Source organism: Mercenaria mercenaria, chromosome 4, assembly GCF_021730395.1.
Source record: "Mercenaria mercenaria strain notata chromosome 4, MADL_Memer_1, whole genome shotgun sequence".
Lineage (NCBI taxonomy): Eukaryota > Metazoa > Mollusca > Bivalvia > Venerida > Veneridae > Mercenaria > Mercenaria mercenaria.
The window spans coordinates 76,134,408-76,158,209 of record NC_069364.1 but is presented as its reverse complement, the minus strand read 5'-3'; the positions used below and the strand labels follow the sequence as shown (position 1 = coordinate 76,158,209).

The window sequence follows — 23,802 nt, the reverse complement described above, 5'->3', positions numbered from 1 at the left end:
GTACTATCTTCCGCGTTCAAAGTAGTGAAGATAAATTTCGATGTTTTTGCGCCGTAAATTTTTATTTAGTGTATGATAAAACACGTGAAGTTTCGGTATTGATTCATTATATTCATTTAATTTCCTCGTGATCTATTCGGTGAATGAGGTCCGCCTTTTACGCAAGAGGAACAGGAAGTAGCTGGTATGTGTATTTGATCTTAAACAATCTTGTAGCACAATGTCAATACTTAAAATCTAATGTGCGTCCTGTTTCTGATTACTTGACAAATTGTGTAGAACTGTAAGGACTATAGTTTATCCAGTAAGTTGCTTTTATTTAATTTATCTTTAAACAGTAAATATGAGTAATTTTAATAGTGAAGCTATTCAATTTATTAAATGATCACCATGATTGCAAATGTGTTTTAAAGGACAACGAAGCTCGAAGACGAAACGTTTAGCAAAAGCACATAGTTCTGAAAAGGGTGGGCATGGTGTTTGGGCGTAAGATTTGGTGCGTGCGTGCGTGTGTATGTTTGAGTTTGAATCAGTACTGAGAAACAGAATAAAAATGTGGACAGAGATGAGGGGATACCAACAATCAATATCATGTATCACAAGAAACTAAAATTTTTAAAAAAGATTGTTTTTGGTTGATTTTGGTTGGTGGAATTATACAAAAAAGAGAACAAAACGGGGCTTTTCTCATCAAAATGAGCAAGAAATATGGAACCTGTCATTCAGATGGTAATATCATAGCAATGAAATGCAGAATTTTAACATTATCTAAGTACAAAAAGGGCCACAGTTCTAACAAAATGCTTATCAGAGTTATGGTTCTTGGCCTACATAGTCACCTAATGATGATAAAGTAGTGTACAAAGTTTTAAAAAAATGCAGCTCATTTAGGTTTTGAGAAAAGGTGGTTCTAAACAAAAAAAAAGCTTATACCGAAATCTCCTCTACTACCTTGTCGGTCTACATTTTTATGTTTTATTGATTTACTCAGAGGGGTATCTTTTTAACTTTATTTACTTCCTCCTGATTCCCATGCATTTCTCGCTTTGTTTCGACGATCCCAGGTTACAAAGGAATTTTACATTGTTAAAATTGCCTAGCCCTTCAATGTTAAAACCTCGTGATATCCAGGAAGCCGTGTAAAGTGCATAATTCTGATAACCTGTCAGTTTTATTTTGTTATTGTGGGAGATCGTATATTGATCAGAAAGATTTAACAGTGGAACGTCATAAAAAGGTGATACTTTGTTAAGATTAGAAAGAGATCGTATAATACAATAAGGAAATCTAAGTTAAAATACCCCTATTATTTCTTCCACTGAAAAAAAAACGGGGGACATTTACTCGTAGTCGATACTCGTGTGATTCATGTCATGTCATTCAGACAGTTTAACGACGCTTTCTTCGAAACATAACGCTCAGCTCATTTACACATATTCTCGATTGATGAATATGTATTTGGTGTAAATTTGTGTGATGCATGATACAAGATTCTTGTACCGTGCATTTTCTTCTAGTACGTTGTCGGGACACGTATTTGTGTGTCATTGTTACTTTATAATTTACTTAGATATCTTTTCACGTTATTAATTTCCTTTTCATCCCTGTGTATTTTTTCATGTTGTTTCGACGATCTCAGATTTACACTGGAATTTGACATAGCAAGATAGCCTAGCCATTAACAAGGACGCCGGTGCGGATGTAATAATAGCTCTGGTGACTCGTTCCGGCGAGTGTAAATACCAGTTCCTGCATATTACATTTTCAACTGTTCTTGTGTTTGTAAAGCTGCAACGTGAATGTTGTTTTTTTTTTTCAGGCATATAATAGATAGTACAAGCTCAGAATGATCTCCTATTTCAAACTCGGCATCCTTGTTACCATAGTAGCAATCATACACATACGCCAGACGTCTTCTAGCAGAAATTTCAGAGGCAGTAATGAAATATCTGACGATCACGAACAAACGACAGAGAAGACCAAAGTTACAACCGAACATATTCACATTACGACTGCAAATACGGAATCCTCGAAAACTACCACAAATGGAGAAAAAACAACTACGCATAGTAAAGTAACAACAGAACACACTGAAATAACAACAGAACCAAGTAAAATAACAACAGAACCTAGCAAAATAACAACAGAACCAAGTAAAATAACAACAGAACCTAGCAAAATAACAACAGAGCATAGTAAAATAACAACAGAACCCACTGGGATAACAACGGAGCCTAGTAAAATAACCACAGAACCAAGTAAAATAACAACTAAACCTACTGAAATAACAACAGAGCCTAGTAAAATGACCACAGAGCCAAGTGAAATAACAACAGAACCTCCTACTGAAATAACAACAGAGCCTAGTACAATTACAACAGATCATCACAAAGTGACGACTCAAACTGTTTATCCGACAACAGGAGAAAGCAACGGGACGACATCTTCAATACCTGTCACCACGGAAACGACAGCAGAGAGTACACCTTCACCTACAAAACCAACTACGGCACCAACAAAGAAGCCGACCACTGAACCACATACTGCAAAACCTTCTTCAAAACACAGGAAGTTTGATGGCGTGTCGTTTGTTGGTGGAATAATTCTCGGTTTAGGCGTGGCGGCATTAGTCGTTCTGATAATATTTTTAGTTCGTTATTGCAAGAACAAAAGGGAGGGATATTCGTCAATTTAATGGAAGTGGTGCCAATACAGGAGTTAGATATGTATACTTTGATGAAATGTTTGCAGTATATCTTGATGGATGTTATACTCATTACACTGTTAAACTTGTTATATGTTTTATAACAAGTTGGAATTCATTTTTAATTCAATACAAATCTTAATGTCAAAATTCAGAATAGTGTAATTACCGCATAATTTAGCCGCGCGCCTTCGAAAACTGTTGGTAAAATATCGTCGGATCAGCTCGATTACTTTTTTGGCCTTCGAAATGTACTAGTCAAAGTCCCATTAGCTCGATCGCTTTTTCGGCCTTCGAAAAGTGCTAGTCAAACTCACATCAGCACGATTACATTTTCTGATTCTTAGCTGTACGAATAAATGAATGTTCTAGGCGTACATGCACGTGCCTTGCAACCTAAGCCTCTATTGTTGTTACCTTGTGGGCAATAGGTCTGATGTCTCCTTGATATGAAGACATGGTCCATATCAATTTGTTTTGAAATAGGTATTGATATCTGTGTTAAATATTATGAATATTTCTTTACAAAATATATTCTGTCATAGTCTAAACACTAATGTGCGTGCTGTACACCAATGTTGCAATACCGGCCAGATAGCGTTAACATCGGTTCGATCCGAAACAGACATGCAAATTGATATGCAAATGATATCGATCCGTTGAGGTAGATATAGGTTTGCTGACTGGATAACTATTATAGGATAAAATATTGTTAAATAATTGAGGTAATAAAGTAATAAACTGACATTACAGCAATGTTTCATTTACAGAGATATACGTATTCATTACTACACACGATCTTCATTACACTTTTCATTGTACATGTAAACACATCAGTTCGGCTTTAGCTTCTTGGTCTGTGGATGTTTGGTCGTCGTCTATAAGTATATCCAGCGGATGTTCTTCAGCTATATTCTGCTTAGTTTACAAATGCGTGATAAATGTTGTTTGGTATTTTTCTTTTTCTGTTTTTTGTTATAATATTTCATTTCCAGTTTGAACAAATGCATGTTCGAATTATGTACTCAAGAGAGTTTTGCTTGTTTAAACTATGTTCATTTTGATTGGGTTGTTTGGTTTTAATTTATATTTATAGAATTAAGTTCATACGCAAGCAATTGATAATGAATATAATTAAATTACAAAGTATAAGTGAACAAACCATAATATTACGAAGCAGAAAAGTCACAATCTTTAAAGGCGCATCTGCAAGGTATTTTTTTCGGTTTCATTTTTTTTTTTGAAAATGTCATTCGTTTTCAGAGGAAATGTTTTATGATAGATCGAATCTTAAGGTTTATATGAAGAAGGCTTTTGTTCATTTTCGCAATTTGGCAATTTTAACTGACTGAGAGTCTTTTTTTCTTACAAATGAGCGTCGTGACATAACATTATTTATTTTACATTTTAGAAGATGGCGATGTCCTAAATCTAGGAATTTATTTTGAACAACACCAATCCTGTTCATACATTTTTATTAAAATATTGCATGTAAAATTGGGAAGTTTTCACTAAAAATGCTATTAAATCATTTTCAGGTGCTTTATATTTGTAACTCTTTAGAGCGAGATTAAAACCATAACTTATGGCATAAGCCCTTTTTTGCGTATTTTTGCATTTGTAAAAATATTAATATTAGCAATAAATTGAAAATAACCGATATTCTTTAATTTCATTTTTATTTATCCACCGAAGTCAACAAAAGAGCAAACTCTCAGAAGATTCCGTGTACCGGAAGGAATGACGTTTTCTTAGAAAAATAACGCTCAGCGTTAACAGTTAATAGTACTGTCCAAATTGGAAGATGAACCAGTTCATTTTAGAAATTTAGCAGGCTAAAGGTTAAAGAAAATGTCTTAAAGTCATATATACCACGGCCAAGGTAATTTAAAAAAAATAGAATAAAATAAAAAAAACTAAACAAGGTAGCATTATGCCAATTACACTTTTTCTCTTAGCGCATACCTCAGCCTGTTGTCTTTTATAATGAGTATAAAATATTTGTGCATGCCTTCTCAATTAAAGTTGTGACCGAATTCCATAAGTAACAAGACTGAAAGCCTGAAAAGTTTCGGTTCCGCCCAGGTGCCTGACTATGCATACCTGACTATGACTGAAGTAATGGCATGATTGACTCCTGAGGTCTTTCTCCGTCATTACAATGCGTGGCCTAACAAACCCAACAATGCAAACAAGCAAAGATCCCAAAGTACACAGATATCGAACCCGCAAAACTAACAACAGTTGTTTGATATCAAACCATTTTCAAATATACGCAAAAGGCTTATTCCACAAACTTAAGCTGCAAATACGTATTACTAATATGTACAACACAAGTCGTATAAAATAAACTATCTATAGCACAAAATTTGTCCAATAATTTTGGAATTGTTCTACAGCATATTGAATATATAAATCAAAACGTGCAGCTGTCTTACTTTTAAATAGGCATCTCTCCTTTAATTTCTTGTTAATTTTCTTCTTTTATCTGTTTTTTTTTTTTTGGAAAAATTTAACTCAGTGGGCTTTAACTACAAGAGACATGAAATGTGTAGATATAAAATTATTAATAGCATTGTCGGATTCAAGAGACAAGAACACTGAACAAGAAATATCTTTAAAAATGATGGTCGGCGAATTGTAATAAGGAAAGAAGTTTTTAAATTTTTCATCTAACATTCATCTTTCATCTAACATTTTTCAAATTGCAAAACTAAACACCGCACTTTAACAATTTAAATGGTTCTCTTTTAATTTTTCGCAAAGGTTTCGTAGGGTTGCAATTTTGTTTCGTTTATCCTTAGACGAATAATTACAGCAGTAGTTCGATGAAGATTCATAAAGCGGTTCATGAGAAGAGGTCATTAAACGTGTTTATATTTTTAGCTAAATTGGTCCCTATACCCATTTGTAACAAAATAGCAGGAGACCTTACGATATTGTTACACATCGAGTTTGATAAAAATCCATTACATTTTAGTGGTTAATGCGAAGAAAGGCATATCTACTTTTAGCAATAGTGGTCCCTAATAGGGCCCAAGTTCCTATATAAATAAATTTGGAAGAGGACCTTATAATGATGCTCCAGACCAAGTATGACAAAGATCCACCAAGCTGTTCATGAGACGCTGTATAAAGGCATTTCTAGTTTTAGCTCTAGCAGCCCCTAAAAGGGGTCAAATGTCCCAGCTGAACAAAGTTGGCTGCGGGCCTAATAAAGATGCTACAAATCAAGTTTGATTAGAATACATGAGAAAAAATCAATTAAAGGAATTTTTTATTTATTATTTTTATTTATTTCTAAAATAGGCCAACTGATCCCGCTTTAACAAATGCATATTCGCTATTCGTGAATCTTTGGACAATGACGTCACACCTATAAAAAGTGAAGGTCAAGCAAAACATACAATTGTTATTATTTCAATATTTCTGTTTCATAAGCAAATTTTGACCGCATAAGCAAAGTTTGACCGTAGTTATATCACATAGATAAACTGTATGCAACGTACCTTCATTTCAGTATAAAATGAGATTCAGTCATTATATAGCATATATATAATGCAACAGATTTCAACTGAGTTCAATACTTGCATACAATACTAAAAAAAATATTCATATATAACAAATCAGTTAATTGATTTGTAACAAATATATCAAAGCAAACAAGTATTCATTTTAATATGCAAACTGAATAAGTCACAAAAGCAAGAAACCTTTTCATATACAGACGACAATTGTAACAAGGAAAATCTTTTAAAAAGCACTTCTCTACATAAAAGACTCTTATCACACCCTTATTCATGTGATACGCAGACCGTATTCAGCTCTTTCTTTAATTTGATATATGTTGGTATTTGAACAGGTTTTTATCATATTTATTAAACTTACTTATTATTTTGAGATATATCAATATTCTTGCTAAATATACTGAGCCAAAGTTGGCTTTAAAACTGTGAGCAGCGTCGTTTAGGATAAACGCTTTGTCTACATTTCACTCAGCGTAGCACAGTCAACAGAGTGAAAGAAATTGACACTCTCGTCCAATCAGGTAGTGTGTTGCATAAATCTTCCGTTTTGATAAATTATCTATAATGCCTTATCAAGTAGTTTGATTGGCAAACTGAAGTCACGTGGCATAGGAAAACGAAAACGAATTTAGACGGCGTCGCCGAAAAAAGGGCATCCGCCAATAGAATCATACACATTGAGACATGCCGAAACTAGCAACATTATTGAAGAATGAAATGAGAATTAGAGCACCAAATACTGAGAGAAATATTACTGAAAACTACCCAAAAACTAAACAAAATTTGTTTTATAGGGACAGGTAGTTGCTGTGACTAAGTTAATACAGAGACTGCAGCGACCCCCGACCCCTAAAAAACAACAACAACAAAAAAAAAACAACAACAAACAAACAAAACAAGCTTTGTAAGAAAACTTTTCTACGAAGCTAAATGGTATTTTATATATTATAGACCTGACAGCTTTTCAAAGCTGCAGAGTTTTATTTTGGTTCATCATGTTTTTGTTTGCTATGGTACACTTCGTGCGTCGGTACCTCCTCCTCTTCTATATATAATTGGGAGGCCTATAGCAGGAGTTATCGCTTAGGTAGCTTGCTTGCATGGGATAGGTAAAACAGATTGGCTCAATTCACTGGCTACAGCTGTTGGTTTTTGCTGGGTTCTGGTACTACGTCTACGTAGACCGCTGGCTCGCCAGTTGTTCCAATATGGTGGCGGCCAGTTTATCTATCTCCCCACGGTCAACAAAATTTTGGGTTTGGCTCTGCTGCCGGTTCTTTACGCCATATTCTGTTGAAAGCCGCTTTTTGATCACTTAATGTCCGGAACTGTAAATAAATTGGTTTGTTTGTGTCCCTATTTTAAGTAAGCGAAATATTGTATTTAATACTTTAATGCTAAGTGTAGATGATGTGTAAAATTGCTAAGATACACAGATTAGAGTGGTCAAGTTACATAAAAAGCATTTCTAAACGTGCGCGACCACTGAAAAGTAAAATGAATTTTTTGAAAAAAAAAAGAATATTACTTCAACGTTACAATTTTTATCTATACTAGGCAGATAACTTTATTTGTTTAGTTATTTGCTTTATCAGTAATGATTATCAATTTATGATAATCTACCACTAGGATTGTTATGTTGCTAGTTCAAATGTGACATCAAGTATCTTTGTTAAAATACATATAGTACAACCTTGAGTGGTAATTTGTGTTTTCTAGCAATTGACTTTAGCCTAAATGCTGTATAGTACAGTGTGTAATACTAATTATTATAACATACTAAAATGAAGACACTCACGAGTTTAGTTTTCATTTTCGGATATCTCACAGGTAACACTGTTTACATAGATCTATTCTCTTCTTCTTGTTTTTAATTGTTTAGCCCTCTTGGGATTCGCAAGAATTTGTTGTTGCAAACGGCTTACTTACTTAGATAAATTCCCATACCCAAATTAATATACAACTTCTGGTTCCTCTATTTTAACGTTAGACATGTCTGAACAGAAGAACCCCTCAAAATCGAAATCAGAAAAAGAAAAATCTTTTAATTTTTTGAGAGGGCGAAAGTTTTAACAAATCTAAATAGAAAAAAATGAATCACATTTTGAAACCATGAATGCCTAACATCCGCTAGAAAAAAGAATAAAGAGATTGAATATGAATATTAATTGCTATCTTTATATGTATATCATTATACCTCTGATGTGTATTATGGTCGTGCTTTACTATGTACTAGATATTTAGTATGATTATTGCAATGTTTAAAGTTTTGTCTAAGAAGGTGTCACAACTCTGGCTAAATGCAATAGACATAATCGAATTTAGAAGATAAAAGATATTTCAAGGGACTTATTTCAAAAGTATTTAGCCCGCCCGATAAGCTCGGTCGTGTGTCTGATCCCCGGGCGGTGCGTATTTTCTCCGTGTTCTAGTGTCTTAAGTCACTTTTAACCACTCTTCTTAAAGTCTTGTCCGTATGTTTTTCTCAATAATATCTTAATCTAATTTGAACCAAGTTTATGTAAGGTCAAAACAAGGTTAAGTGATGGACAAATATCACATAGATACAATATTTTCTATTTGATATTTTATTAAATTCAGTAAATATATTTTTCTGCACAAAATCAATGTATCAATGTAGAATTTAAAACGAGGTTATCTAGGGTCAAACGAGATAACTAGCATGACTAGGTCAAATCTGAATACTTAATTTTAAATTTGACAGAAGTTACAGAGACACACATTGTAACAAAGTTTCATGACGATCAGGTAGAAAATGTAGCCTTTGAATATAAGTAACGTTTTTTTTTCTTACTATTTTATCTACTTTTTGACCTCCGATGCATACAATATGACCTAATTTCAAATTTAATCAGGATGTGATAATGACAAACATTCTAACCAGATTTTATATAGATCGGAATGATGTGACCTCTAGAGAGTGCATGGCGGTCCACGGACACAAAGAAATCACAAAAGCTTATCTTGAGCAATATGTGCTTAGAAGTTAAAACAAAAACTCAGATGCACCGCTTCTGATGTTGTATAATATTCCTAAAAGGTTCCATGATAGTAGGTCAAAAATGTTTGGAGATATATGTAACACAAATTTTCTCTGAAACGGACGGACGAACGGTTGGATTGACTTACAAAGGCAAATATTTATTCCTCACATTGTAGTATGATAAGCCGGACATTTATTGGCACGTTTCTTATTATCACACATTATATAATTGAATTATGTAGCCCCTTGAAATTTCGCTCTCTTCTTGTCACGATTCCAAAGTACGATTCTAGTACGAGTTAGACAACGGAACTGGTAACAGGCTTTATTAAGTCTTAGAGTTATTTAACAACATATTATTCTAAATTGTACCGATAAATAGGGGCGTTAGAAGGTTAATTAAGTGTAGCTGCACTTCGTCTAATCCGCTTGGTGGCGCTAAGATACGATATAGTCTAATCCTGCTAGAAATCGAACCATCACCTTTTTTTGTAAAAGCAATGTCATCAAAGGAATGTAAACCTTCTTTAGATGTACTTACTAAATGTATATACAGCATGGAATTGACATACAAAACAAACCAGAGGTGGAAAAACAGTAGGCAGCTGAAGAGGTTGTGAACATTTTGTACTTTTTACTTTCAGCTTTGTATTGTGGCATTGTGTCAAGTTCAACCCAGACGACAGAAAGCTACACTGCGACAACCGATAGTAATGATACCACAAATGCTACAACATTTACACCCGCAATTTCGAACACAAGCATGGACACAAGTACATATAATCCAAACATCACCGAAAATCCAACAATAGAAACAACTGTAACGTCAACTACCGAACAATTTACATCAAAACAACCCATCCCTACAACCGACGCTGATCTTTCTACTGCAGTTCCAACAGGCCAGTCAGGAACAACTACAGTATCATCATATACATCAGGAACGACACCATCCGGAAATTCAAGTCTAACCACTTTTGTCCCTCATACTGAAACAAGTCGGCTAAAAACAAGTGCAAGCACAACACCAACAAAAACGGTAGCAACAACACAAAAAGCACGCTCAGAACATTCTTTTGATGCTGGATCCTTTATTGGAGGGATGGGTATAGGAATGGTAGTTTTGTTTGTTGGCTTTTGTGGTTATAGATATGTGCGTAATACAAAAAATCATGACAGGAGACTTGGTAGATACGGACAGCTGCACTAAGAAAGGCAGAAAAAAGTATTAGACTAAGAATAATATAAGACCAATAAACTACATATTATTATCCATGAAGCGAATGTTTTAAATGCAGTCAACAAAACGTGTTCAGTGAAGACGCTTGTTTGTAGCTAGCACTGCGTACCCTTAAAAGTTTTGAAATAATTGCTTGACATGTGTGCATGTGAGAGAATGCATCTCCCATTTATGTGAAAGACCGATTCTCTGTTAAAACTTATAGCGTTGACAGGTAACTGACATAATTTGCTGTTGTTTCTTCAACTGTGAAAAGTCATTTTATTTCATATTATAGTATTATTGTATGTGTGTTATTGAATTACTGCCTTTGTTGCATAAATGCTCATATGGACTGAACCTTAAAGACAACAATTCTTCTATTATCAAATTCTACAACTCGATGGTAACGTCAAATCGTTTCGGTCTTAAACTCTACATCGTTGAACGTCAATTTTCTATGACGTCAATGCTGGAAGAACTTCGTGTTTACGGCTCCTTCTGAAAGTCAGTACGCCTTTTTATTGCTAAACATTAGACTAAGACCAATTGAATGTAAAAATATACATTAAATAAACAAAATAATTAATAAACCTATGTTTGTAGTCATTTCAAATAATACGGTGGCGTCATACACTGGAAAAATGACCAACCGCTGCAAATATATGGATTTTTCTGATATGGTCTGTCAGATATTCGATATAATATTGTTGCCTTTTAGGTTTGGTCAATATGGGAATTTATCTACCTGGGAAAAGGGATAATCTTCATATCAACCTCTCTAAAAGGCAATAAGTGTAGATATAATGTATATTCATGGTAATTTTCATTGGTCTAGTTATTAGTGATAAAAGCTGTGGTCAGTTACGGCTTATCGACCTCACTAAAAGGCAATAAAAACCACTTTTTTCGCCGAATACTTTGGAAATAAAACACGATTAAATTTCATACCATGCGATAAAAATAACAACCATGATAAAACTTTAATATCTCATTATGTAATACTTTGAACGTACTAATACATGTATCATTATTTCTTTCCATTGTAAAGAAAAGTTTGACGTTAGAGGCCAATATTTAATCTATAAATTGTGAAATAAGATATGCAAGAAAAATTACTACTGGTTGTAGATGCAAATGGTAATATCCGGCTCTCGGGTAAATTTTAGCGGGAACTCGGCTCTAAAAAGGTGTTCGGTGCATTTAATGACAATTCTGTCATATTGCATGACACGAGTGTTTAGAATAACTCTCAGGCCAGTGCTGGTATTCAAATACGTTTTTTTTATTCTTTCACTGAAAGTTTGCTAATTCCTTGACTTTAACCAATATGTATTTTAACAAGCGATAAAAATGTAAGTCAACAGGTTTGTTCTTAATTCATTGTATTTTTCTTAAAAAGAAGACTTTCCTTTTTGTTATTTAATTCTGGTGGTGATGTTTTCTACAAATCATTTTTTTTAATAGTCTTAGTAACAAGAGGGCCAAGATGGCCCTAGGTCGCTCACCTGAGTAACACACCATAACAGTGTAAACATGTTTTACCTAGTGATTTCATGGAGACAAATATTCTGACCAATGTTCATTAAGATTGGACCAAAAAACGTGGCCTCTTGAGTGTAAACAAGCATTTTCTTTGATTTGACCTAGTGACCTTGCTTTTTTTTTATCCCACATGACCCGGATTCAAACTTGTCCAAAATTTCATGAAAACAAACATTCTGACAAAGTTTTGGGAGGATTGGAGCAAAAACGTGGCCTCTAGAGTGTATACATGTTTTTCCTTTAATTTAACCTAATGACCTAGTTTTTGATCCCACGTGACCCAGATTTGAAATCACCCAAGATTTCATGATAACAAACATTTTGACCAAGTTTTATGAAGATAGAATAAAAAATGTGCCCCTAGGGTGTAAACAAGCTTATTCTTTGATTTGACCTGGTGACCTAGTTTTTGACTCCACATGGCCCAGATAAAAATTCATGCGATATTTCATGCAGAAAAACATTCTGACCAAGTTTCATACACATCAAATGAACAAGTGTTAACAAGCTTTTCCTTTGATTTGACCGGGTGACCTAGTTTCAAACTTGGCCTAGGAATCATCAAGGTAACAAGAGGGCCAAGATGGCCCTAGGTCGCTCACCTGAGTAACACACCATAACAGTGTAAACATGTTTTACCTAGTGATTTCATGGAGACAAATATTCTGACCAATGTTCATTAAGATTGGACCAAAAAACGTGACCTCTTGAGTGTAAACAAGCATCTTCTTTGATTTGACCTAGTGACCTTGTTTTTTCATCCCACATGACCCGGATTGAAACTTGTCCAAAATTTCATGAAAACAAACATTCTGACAAAGTTTCGGGAGGATTGGAGCAAAAACGTGGCCTCTAGAGTGTATACATGTTTTTCCTTTAATTTAACCTAGTGACCTAGTTTTTGATCCCACGTGACCCACATTTGAAATCACCCAAGATTTCATGATAACAAACATTTTGACCAAGTTTTATGAAGATAGAATAAAAAATGTGCCCCTAGGGTGTAAACAAGCTTATTCTTTGATTTGACCTGGTGACCTAGTTTTTGACTCCACATGGCCCAGATAAAAATTCATGCGATATTTCATGCAGAAAAACATTCTGACCAAGTTTCATACACATCAAATGAACAAGTGTTAACAAGCTTTTCCTTTGATTTGACCGGGTGACCTAGTTTCAAACTTGGCCTAGGAATCATCAAGGTAAACATTCTGACCAAGTTTCATGAAGATAGGGTCATAAATGTGGCCTCAAGAGTGTTAACAAGCTTTTCCTTTAATTTGACCGGGTGACCTAGTTTTTGACCCCATATGACCCAGTTTCAAACCTGGCCTAGAAATCATCAAGATAAACATTCTGACCAATTTGGGACAGCAATTTTTGACAATTAAAGTACCCACAATGTAAATTAACAAGACCCTCTAGCGGTCATGTTTTTCTATCGAATCGGAATAATTTGACAGTCTTTATAGAGAGTCATTCAAGATACATTTGTGTTATTTTAGATTATTTATAAATCACCGGTCAAAAGTTTGCGTTACTGACCAGTCTATAGTTCAACAAATGTAAAACATTAAAGGGAAAATACATATAAATTTATTTCGGATGTCATGTAATAAAACACTTATTGAATGGCTTGCTGGTGAGTGTCTCATACAATATAGTTTCACCTATTGACTGGCAAGCCGTGCAAGAAGCAAAAAGCAAGAAGCGTATACTTACAAATGATCAACATAATTCAAGCTTTAAAATATCCCGTTAATCTTGATTCGGACATTTTGCAAAAAAATTCATAGTTTCTGTTTCTCCCAAACAATGATTTTAAACATAAATTATTTACACTTCTGGTTAAGAAAAAAATAGTCAAATGGAATCACATTAAGACTATACCATTAAAATAACGTCCGCAAAACAACTTTACTAAATATGTTTATTTTTTTAAATAGGGGAAACGTACCAAAGAAATCACTATATTATATAAAAGTTACTATATACTGTCGTAACTTAACATTTCCTAAGGATCATATATACCCGACCACTGTTTTTTTTTTATCTGCATCGTCAGCGAAACTTGAAAAACGGACACTTTTTCTTCTTTTCATCTCATTTTAATTCCAAACGCTTTATTTACAAAAGAACACGGAGATCACATATAGATCATTCTGATAGATTTTAGCGTAAATATGTATTTTAGCATTACAATATTCATGATTCATTTGTTAATTTCTATTAATGTCAGATGTATACTATTTAAATAATATAATAAACAGAATTGCGCCGTCATTATTTTAGCATTAAGTTTTTATATATAGAACATGCGGAAACCCTCGGCATGGCGAAAAGACTGGCTCCTATTTTTGTCTCGCCCACTTTTAGTGGAAACGAGACTAAGCGATCGGCGTCTGCGGCGGCGACGGCGTCAACAATTGAGAATAACTCAAAAACCGTTACATATATATTTCTTTTAAACCTAAGCAGCTTTTTGACGCCTTTGAAAATTCGCAAAAATTACAATGTCTCTAAAACCGTTACATATATTGCTTTGAAACCTTGTATGGGGTTTCAAAAACTCATTTTACACCCCTTTGGTGAGTCCTTGCCCCCTAGTGACCATGACCCTGAGGAAATTAGCATTTGTTAGATGCTTTGCAAATTTACAAAGATGACATTTCCCAAAAACCGTTACATATATTGCTTTGACACTTTGTAGGATGGTTCAAAAACTCATTTTACGTCCCTATTGTGAGTCATGGTCCCCTATTGACTTTTACTTTGAAGAAATTAGCATATTTTAGATTTGTTTTGACGTCTTTGAAAATTCACAAAAATGACAATTTCTCATTAACCATTACACAATGTCATATTGCTTTAAAACTGTGTAGGATGGTTCAAAAATCATTTTTCATCCCTACAATGAGTCCTGGTCCCCTAGTAACATTGACCTTGAAAAAATCAGCCTTTGAAAATTCACAAAAATGACAATTTTTCAAACAATTGTTACAGATATAGCTTTGAAACTTGGGAAGATGGTTTCTTAACTCATTTTACTCCTATTTCACGAGTCAAAGCTCCTGTGGGCGAGACACCTTCAGGCGATGGCCTTGTGTTAAATACCAGTGTAGCAGTAAATCCGAATATACCGATATGCTCTTCTTCAATACATGGTACCTGTGCGCGACGCCAGTTTGATAGGGAATCTTTAGGGTGTTTTTCGTTAATGATTTTGTTCCATTTCATTACATTCATAGTCTGGATAAAAGTAGGATGTCTGAAAGGAAGGGATTGGAATCCACTATCAGCATTATCTAGCAAATCTATGTACGATTTCTTTGATTTACGGACTAAGTGTGAGTACAATATTGTCTTCGTTTTAAATATCTACGGAAGTTCTTTCAAACTGAAAAGTGCAAATAGAGCAACCAAAATCATGGTACATCTAGCTCAGTACTTTATATTGAACATTATTTAGAGAGAATATCAGTATTTTCCGAAATCATCTACAATTATGGTTCGTAACAATGTTACATTGCATAAAGTTAATGCATTATGTCCGAACAGACCTAATAACATCCCTGTGAGGTATACTTTGGATTATGACGTAAATGACTCATTGCCCGAACATACCTAACAACAACCTTATGTTCAAAGCTGCGGATTTTGACGTCACGCTCAATATTCTGACGCTAAAGACATGCCGTGTGCAACTATGGCAATAAATGTGATGATTAAAATTATTATTAACAACTGTTACCTTTTAAGAGCATTTACGTGAAAAATAGAGCGAATCTGATACATGACTAACACGATAAAATTATTTTCTTTTAAAATGTCTGTGTTAATCAGACAAAGGATTGGTATATGCTTACATTTTCAGGGTATGATTTATTAATATAATGTTATTACGTGAATTCGTATATGTTTTCGCAGTGCCATATTAATGCTTCAATTTTAATTCGCAAAGACCTTAATTAATACTACACATTTATATGACTTAATTATAGCAATCCAATCTCCTTTGACGTACATTCATTCTGTACTTTTATGATCTTTTTATTGGTATTGTGTGAATTCGTGTAATATTCTAACAAACCTTTAAAATCCGCTTCAAAGTTGGTCAGTTTGTAGCTTTGCTAAATAAAATGAAGATCTAATCGTAACTTTTTTGATGAAAAATACATTTTTAATGAAAATCTTGAAAAAATGTCACTTTCAAAAACAACCTTAAAATCTTCAGGAAAGCTCTTAAGAAGAAAACCTTTCCCCATATCCCTTTTATTTATCATAAAATGTCATGATCTTTTTTTTATCTTCAAAAGCACAAAAAAAACGAAATAATTTAATGATTAAAATGATGCGAAATGCCTTTTAAGTACTGCATTTATGGTGTTGTTCAATTAATGAATGCGATATTTTGATATTTGAAATATTTGATATTTTAGAGTTAGCTTCACTAAAGTTATCTTCTTTTTATTACTTTTGATCACTAAATGAATGTCCCTCTGAAACTCTAAACATACGAAAGCCATCCAATCCCCGGAAATTTTGTGACTGACTTCCGTGAATAAATAACCTTTTTCGTCGTTGTTGGCATTTAAAAATAAGCTTTCAAGTTCTGATGTACATTTCTTAAATGTGATATTTCAGAATGTACTTAATACATCATACACATTCGTTGCATAAAATGGCCAAGACGTGCTTTGCAGACATACACGTGAAAGCTGTAAGTTTTTATATGTGTGTTTTTACTAGACGAAATCCGAAAGATTTGCAAAGAAACACAGACAAAAGAATAGCACAACCTCTCCAAAACAAACAAAGTCCTACAGCGGTGTATGAACAGATATGTGATGAACATTTTCATGAAGATACATAGATATGGTAACACAAAGAAACAATGGAACATGCCAGGGCACCTCCTTGGATAAATTGCAAAAACACTGCTAAGGATTAAGGAAGATTAAACTGGTTAATGGTACACCAAACCTTCGTTTGTTCGTTTTGTCCTCGCGCGTTTGCTTTGTCTGTGCCTGTACGTGTGTGTGCGTTTTTGTTTGTGTATATTATGTTCGTCCCATTATGTGGACTGTAAATTGGGTATGCTGCGTTTTTGGAACGTGGCTTAACTTGTAGGATATTCATCCTTGTTTTTGTGAAATCGTACTGTTCAAAAGAAAAAGGCATTTAAAAACAAACAGACAGAAATGTCTAGTGAAAAAAATGACGCGATTTTTTTTCTAGAATTATATTCTCATTGTTTCGGAACGGTATTTCTTTTCACTATTGTTTCCTTCAGTCCAGCATAACGGTTTCTGTCCAGAGATTTCGCTCCCTTTCTAGACAAAGACGTCATGTGCTTTCTTCTCTAAGTCAGTTTTTAATAATACACTTCCATCTATCACATGCATTTATTAGTGTTCATCGGTACTGTTCAATGGAAAATAGAATAGAATTGGAAGGACGGACGGACAAGGCAAATCTAACTACACCCCCGCCCCCACCCCCCACCCCCACATACACACCGGAAAAAACCCTAGTCATGACTCAATACACACTAAAGACCTACTGCAGAACCTTGGCCAAAAACGGTTATATAATGTTAATATAACTGGTCGTAAAAGTAAAGATTGACAACTTTAATCGTGTATATTGTTGGGATAATATTGCATAAAATTGACTGCTTTCAACAGAAATAAAAACAAAGACTGTTGAAGATGGCTTGATAAAAAAGCAATGTTCATATATCCATTTATTTATTTATTCCAACGGCATATACAATGAATCTGAAGTTAATTTATGCTAATGGTTATAAATCAAATGAGGTACTTATATTCTCAAACACATATTTGACATACATTCATACACTTAAGGCATTTAAATACAACATAATGTACTGTGTATAGGTTGTCTCTCCTTTCTTAAATCTCATTCCGATGACGTCGTTACCTAGGAAACTGAAAAGCGCAATTTGTGCTGGAATTGATTTCGTATTTTATGTGTTTTACATTTCAAGAGATAAATAATTTTGTTCTTTTGATATTTGTAACCTGAAACTTTAACAAATTTATTTATTGAAGTGTCAATTAACAAATGTTTTAACTACAGAAATGATTTGCCTCCAACAATCATAGGCTTTTGAAGAATTAGTCATAACGAGAATTGTCGAGATGTGTTCTGTTTTAAACATTATATGTTTATTTTGCTGTATTCTTAATGGGAATGGATGTCTTTTATTTATCAGTACATAATGAGTGTGTAAACATCGTGAATGTGACGGAAATAATACAGTAACTTGTACTTGTATAACCTCTTTATAAAAAAAAAGCAAAACCAATTACATAATCATAGATCTATTATCATTTGCAAAACAAAACAAAACGAAAGGAGGGTTTCAAACCATGCATTATATCGAAACGAGAACTGAGACGTTGTTGATATCAGTCTCCACACCTCAGGGACACTAGTTTAGGTAATCTGTTGACAAAATAAAACACCGAAAACGTATGGATTATTTCGACTTAAAACAATATTACATAGTTTTACTGGTTATGTAGATGACGAGCACAACATTTAATGAAACATTTAGTGTTCACGAGACAAACTGTTGACTAAATATCTCAATCCTGCAACCGCTGAAACATATTCACTCGAAGAACACAGTCAATGAATCCTTATACAATGTCGATGTGGGACGGTTATGTATACCGCTAAACTTGTATGAGTGACGAATGTCTTAAGTTGTGTTTTAATTTGTGAATATCCGTAGTCTTTTCTCTATTAACTATGTGATCTGCCATCAAAAATGAATGTTTTCAAATCATTATCGAATAAGAGAAAAGTGAAAACTTCACTTCAAGTCACGTGAATAGTGTAGTCATAAACTGCAGACGTCACAGTGTACCAGAAGCGCATTTGAATCTCGCCCAGACGGCTTTTATATCTTTCCATACGGCTTTACGTAAACTGATCGTACGCATAGAATAAATGAACGGATTGATAACAGAGTTAATGCTCATCATGCGACTTAAAATTTCCGTAATTTCAGCAGACACGTTTACTTCTGTGTTAATTGAGACTATCAGAAAGAGCAGACTCGGTATAGTTGTTACGTTTAAGACAAATACTATCACAATAAACGTGTTAGTTGCATACCGATTCCTTTGTACGACTGTTTGTATATTTGAAGGTTGTGAAGTCGAGACGGATGGCATTGGTGAAGAGGCTCTAGCCGGATGGATTCTGCTTTTATCTTTTATTTTCATAATGCTTAATACGGTCGAAATGTTCGTGGCTAGCAAAAACAAAACTAATATCATTACACCTCCTAGTATATATTTAGACTTGTACTCATTTTGTCCGCTCATGTTGACCATATTGCAAAATTCCTTATAGTGAAAACCAAAGCGAATGGTTACCACGGCAACAGATGATACAACGGTAACAATACATAAGAAAATGTTACTCAAAATCATCAAAGATGTTGCATGTTTATGCCATATTGTGACTGGTTTATCTATAAGCCTGACAAAAATATACCTTTGTATGCTGATCATACAGCAATTGCCAGCTGACAGTGTTAAGGATATTGGAAAGAGGAAAATTCCAGTAACACAGAGGGAGTAATATATATCAGAATGCACCTTAATAAAGAAATAACCTAAAGGGAAAGTCATAACGGCTATTCCTGAAAGAATGTCTGTAAAACATAGAAAAAGAAGTTGCTGCCAAAACCCAGTCCCGCCAACACATTTCTCATGCCTTAACAAGAACACCAGGGTAATAACGTTGATGACGGTGGTCAAACAACCGAGACCGAAGGAAATGTTTGTGAATGCCATATCAGTGTTTGGTTTGAAATTATCGGTATCATTTACAAATGCACTTTGATTAAATCCTTCTGTTGTATTTTGTCCACTTAGCTCCATGACAGTCTTAGGGTAACTGAAACAGAAGAAAGAAAATCCTCTAGTGTTTACTTTCAGTTGTTTGTGCCTGATACATGTGTCGTTATGCTTACAAATATCTTAACCGTGAAATGCTTGCAGATGGGACTTCAGTTGAACATGTCGAAAACCCATGCCTAAAGCACGAATTCCTATATCCTCAATCGACTTTTCGACCAGCTAGACACGCGACAACTTGAAATTAAGCATTAAATTTCGAATTGTACATTTACAGCGAAAAGTCGAAAATTTCAAGTTGAGACACAAAAATGTCGCATAAAAAGTCGAAATCTAATAGAACTAATAATTTCAACTTCGCTTGTTATGATATTCCTTTAAAAGGTTGTAAAATTCGACGCGACAATTGTCGTGCAAAGGTCAGCTTAATGAATAACCAAGGTCTCCGAGTGGTTTTTGGCCTGCTTTTTCACAGTTCAGAGTTTAAAAGTAACTGAACGACGTGGAAAAGTCGATAGCGGAAACAGGATGGTATTTTTGAAGTGATAAACTGTTGTTTAAATATAGACTAATTTTACTTTTAATAAATTGTTTATATAACTTACTCAGTTTTTGAGTTACTCCTCTTTCGATATGCTGCTTTGGACGAATCTTCTGAAGTCAGCGTAATTCAGAGGGTCTGAGATTATGAACTGACTGAAATAAAATTGAAAGTGAATAATTAGTGTTAACCATATTGTTTACGTTTGATATTGTCGTTACTTTATATATGTGTACACCTATTTATTACATACTCGTTTTTACTCTCCGTTGAGTTACAAGGAACCGGACACGTCAATATTTTTCCATATTGACCTGAGAGGGTATACAGTAGTAAATAGCTATATGTTCTATATAAAATTAACAATTTTAAAAAGTTCTTATATGACCTATAAACCACAAAAACACCAAGAAAAGTAAGCGTCATGTATTTTCTAAGAGGGAATTTTGTCTGACAGGTCAACGCTATGGAATTTCTTCCAAACTGACAGCTAAAATGTGGGTATGAACACATGAGTATTAAGGTTTGTTTACATTTCTATCAATGCAGAAAAGTCTCCACGAAAATGCTACCAAAATGTCAAGTATAGGTCCACAATGAAATAAAAACACGAACTCGCTTACACAAAACATTAAAATGTCACTTTAACTGGGGGAAAATGGGGCTATTATCTGACTAGCCCCGAAGTGCTGCTTGATTTTTTTTATTAACGTCGATACTGTCGATTTTATTCAGGTCATTTAACAAAATAATATTTATATATAATATTGATTTGTGTAGATACGTATGTAATAAAAAGGTTATCATATTCGTACTTGTTCTTCCGCGGATGTAAAACTGCGCTCCTAAAGTCGTGCAATGTAATCCGCTGCAGAACTTGTGCATATTTCTCAACTTATATATATATATATATATATATATATATGACCGAAGAAGAGACCTCAAAATGACCTCGTTTCTGCTTCCTTTAGACGTGAAAAGGTCATTGTGATGCTGATCGTGCTGTTCAATACTTTTTTTTCTTTCTGCTATGACGAAAATGACCACATGTTCTTGTTAAAGAAAACTAGCAGCTAAATCTAGCAGAAAACATAATTAATATGCTACCAGTAAGAAATATTAAATTTCATTTAGGACCGAATAACTTACAGAAAGGTCATATACAAATGTACTTTCACTACATCTACTTTTATATTGTTTTTAACTCTTTACCATTGTATTCTGTAACCTTCTTACCGCCATACATTTTGTAGAAGTACATTTTGGCAAGGAGGGAAGAGATTTTATCAAAACGTTCGGTTTTCTTCTAGACATATAAGAGCCAAATTTCTGTTTTAGCCACAGAAAGTGAAATTTAAATCATTCATATTTGAGATTTCTAAAACTTTTTTTTTTTCAGTAACATTTTGTGGAAAATCACAGACGATTTATTTTCGGATGTATTCGTAAGTAATTTGATACTAAAACCGTCGGGACTTTTCTTGTTTACAACAAAACTTTAGTCTGTATTACAGCCGAACAATCCCTTTATCAAACTAAAAAAAACCATATCATAAAAGACTCGACACCAATAATGATGCAATCATGTTTAAACCATTAGTATTATTATTAACATTCGTGCAAATTAGAGATTTGCGTTTCTTAATTTGCTAGTTATGTATCAAATTATCTCTATTTTATCCATTTCAATGCACTAAAAACTCAACCGGAGTCAATAATCATGTCTTTTCCCTCTAATTTACATTTTTCTTCATTAACTTCCATCAACTTATTTATCATATTTCATAAAATAGTTGTAATATGGCCCGACAACATCAAAGTTGTCCATGTGCTATCCAATTAAGAAGAAATAAATGTGCCTCTACATGGTATCAGCTAATGAAATAGAGACAAGAATTCGGATTCGTAATTATCACGAAATACTGCCATTATTTTATTCATTGATAAAATTCAGGGACACTTTCACAGGGGGTGTTCTAGGTAACAGAAGGAATGACTGAATGCCGAGTAAAGTGCCGACCTGATGTCGATAAATGTCTCGGTGTTTTATTTCTTGTAATGGGATGTTACATGTTCGCATTTATGGAATCCTATCCATGAATAGCTTCCACTATACCGGTTATGCTGCCTGGTAATGTTATTCTATTCGGCTGTTTTATTAAAATTAACCGTTTGGCAGTTTCAAATTTCAGAAAATACCGACGGCGACTGATCACTGCCGAAGTGAATTACGCTATTTTGGATCGGATACATTAACAAAACGTTTTAGAACGATAGATGCCCGCTAATTAGTAAAACAACGTTGGCTTGAAGTCCTTATGGGACTGTGTGTGGTACATGTAACTTTACATAATATGATTTACTTAAGAATTAAATGCTATTTTGTATAAACCACATTGGGACTTCTTGCAAATCCATGAATTGTTCATCCCGTTACATTTGTTACATATTTGAAAGTAGCTTGCTACAAAAATAAGTGGTTTGCTGTCCATTAGTACCAGAAAATCAAAGTAAATGTCAGAATATCGATCTTTTCAACATCTAAATAGAACAGCTAAAAATACCCGTCCACGTGCAATTGCCAAGTAATTCACCTTCCGATAAAAATACAGTTCCCGGTTTTTATTTAAAATATCGTTAAATCATGTAGTCGTGTCGATTTAATTTTGATCTTTACCATGAGAAAAATTAGTTCTAGCTATAAATACTGTTCTTTATTTAAATTTTGGTGTCCAATTTTTTAAAGAATTTTTCGAACGAAGCTATTTTATTCATGTTTTTTTTGTTTTTTTTTTGTAAATGACATTAGATTTCCCGCGTGCAATTTCGTGGAAAGGACCGTCCTTCATATCGTTACGCCAATGTTGTTTATACGAAAATAAACGTTTTGTTTCTTTCCACACAAAATATATAGCGAGTGTAAATATTCTTGATCGGAGGTTTAGACCAAGACTAAATTCAAATTTATATATAGTTTCAAATTGCATCACAATTATTTTTCGTGTTAATAGTTTAACCATATATAGTTGTAAAATTTGCCAGCTAGTTTTATCGAGCAGTTAAATGTTGAAAAAGAAAGGTTTTGCTGTGTTATTAAATTGAAAATTGATCTAATACAAGACATTTTTGAATAGTTTTGATATACGTTGCGCAAGGCGGACACCTGGGTAGAATCACCGACATTTTGTCACCGGATGGATGGCTTTCTCGGATGGTAAAAGTAAAAATGACCTCATTCAGCAATGAATAGTGTTGGTATTACTTATTGTTCCCACTTCAGTAGCAAATGGAAGCGCAGGAACAATTTTAATGTTTTTGCACCAGCGTTTTGATCATTGTTGTTTTGTTTACATCTATGATATCA

General features: G+C 33.9%; 2 protein-coding genes across 4 annotated transcripts; both read left to right on the top strand.

The window, feature by feature from the left end:
* Positions 1 to 33: 33 nt before the first annotated feature.
* On the top strand, positions 34 to 4,366 carry LOC123552177 (sialomucin core protein 24-like). Of its 3 annotated transcripts, none has more exons than XM_045341625.2 (2): positions 34 to 184; positions 1,820 to 4,366. In XM_045341625.2, the coding sequence occupies exon 2, from the start codon at positions 1,847 to 1,849 to the stop codon at positions 2,693 to 2,695; it is 849 nt and encodes a 282-aa protein (XP_045197560.2). In that variant the 5' UTR covers positions 34 to 184; positions 1,820 to 1,846; the 3' UTR covers positions 2,696 to 4,366. The 3 variants fall into 3 exon arrangements, with proteins under 3 accessions (XP_045197560.2, XP_045197555.2, XP_045197561.2); XM_045341620.2 differs by having other exon boundaries at positions 168 to 304; XM_045341626.2 differs by lacking the exon at positions 34 to 184 and adding an exon at positions 1,132 to 1,237.
* Positions 4,367 to 7,848: 3,482 nt separating this feature from the next.
* Positions 7,849 to 10,762, top strand: LOC123552176 (porimin-like). The gene is made up of 2 exons (XM_045341619.2): positions 7,849 to 8,061; positions 9,880 to 10,762. The coding sequence occupies exons 1-2, from the start codon at positions 8,016 to 8,018 to the stop codon at positions 10,443 to 10,445; spliced, it is 612 nt and encodes a 203-aa protein (XP_045197554.2). The 5' UTR covers positions 7,849 to 8,015; the 3' UTR covers positions 10,446 to 10,762.
* Positions 10,763 to 23,802: the final 13,040 nt, after the last annotated feature.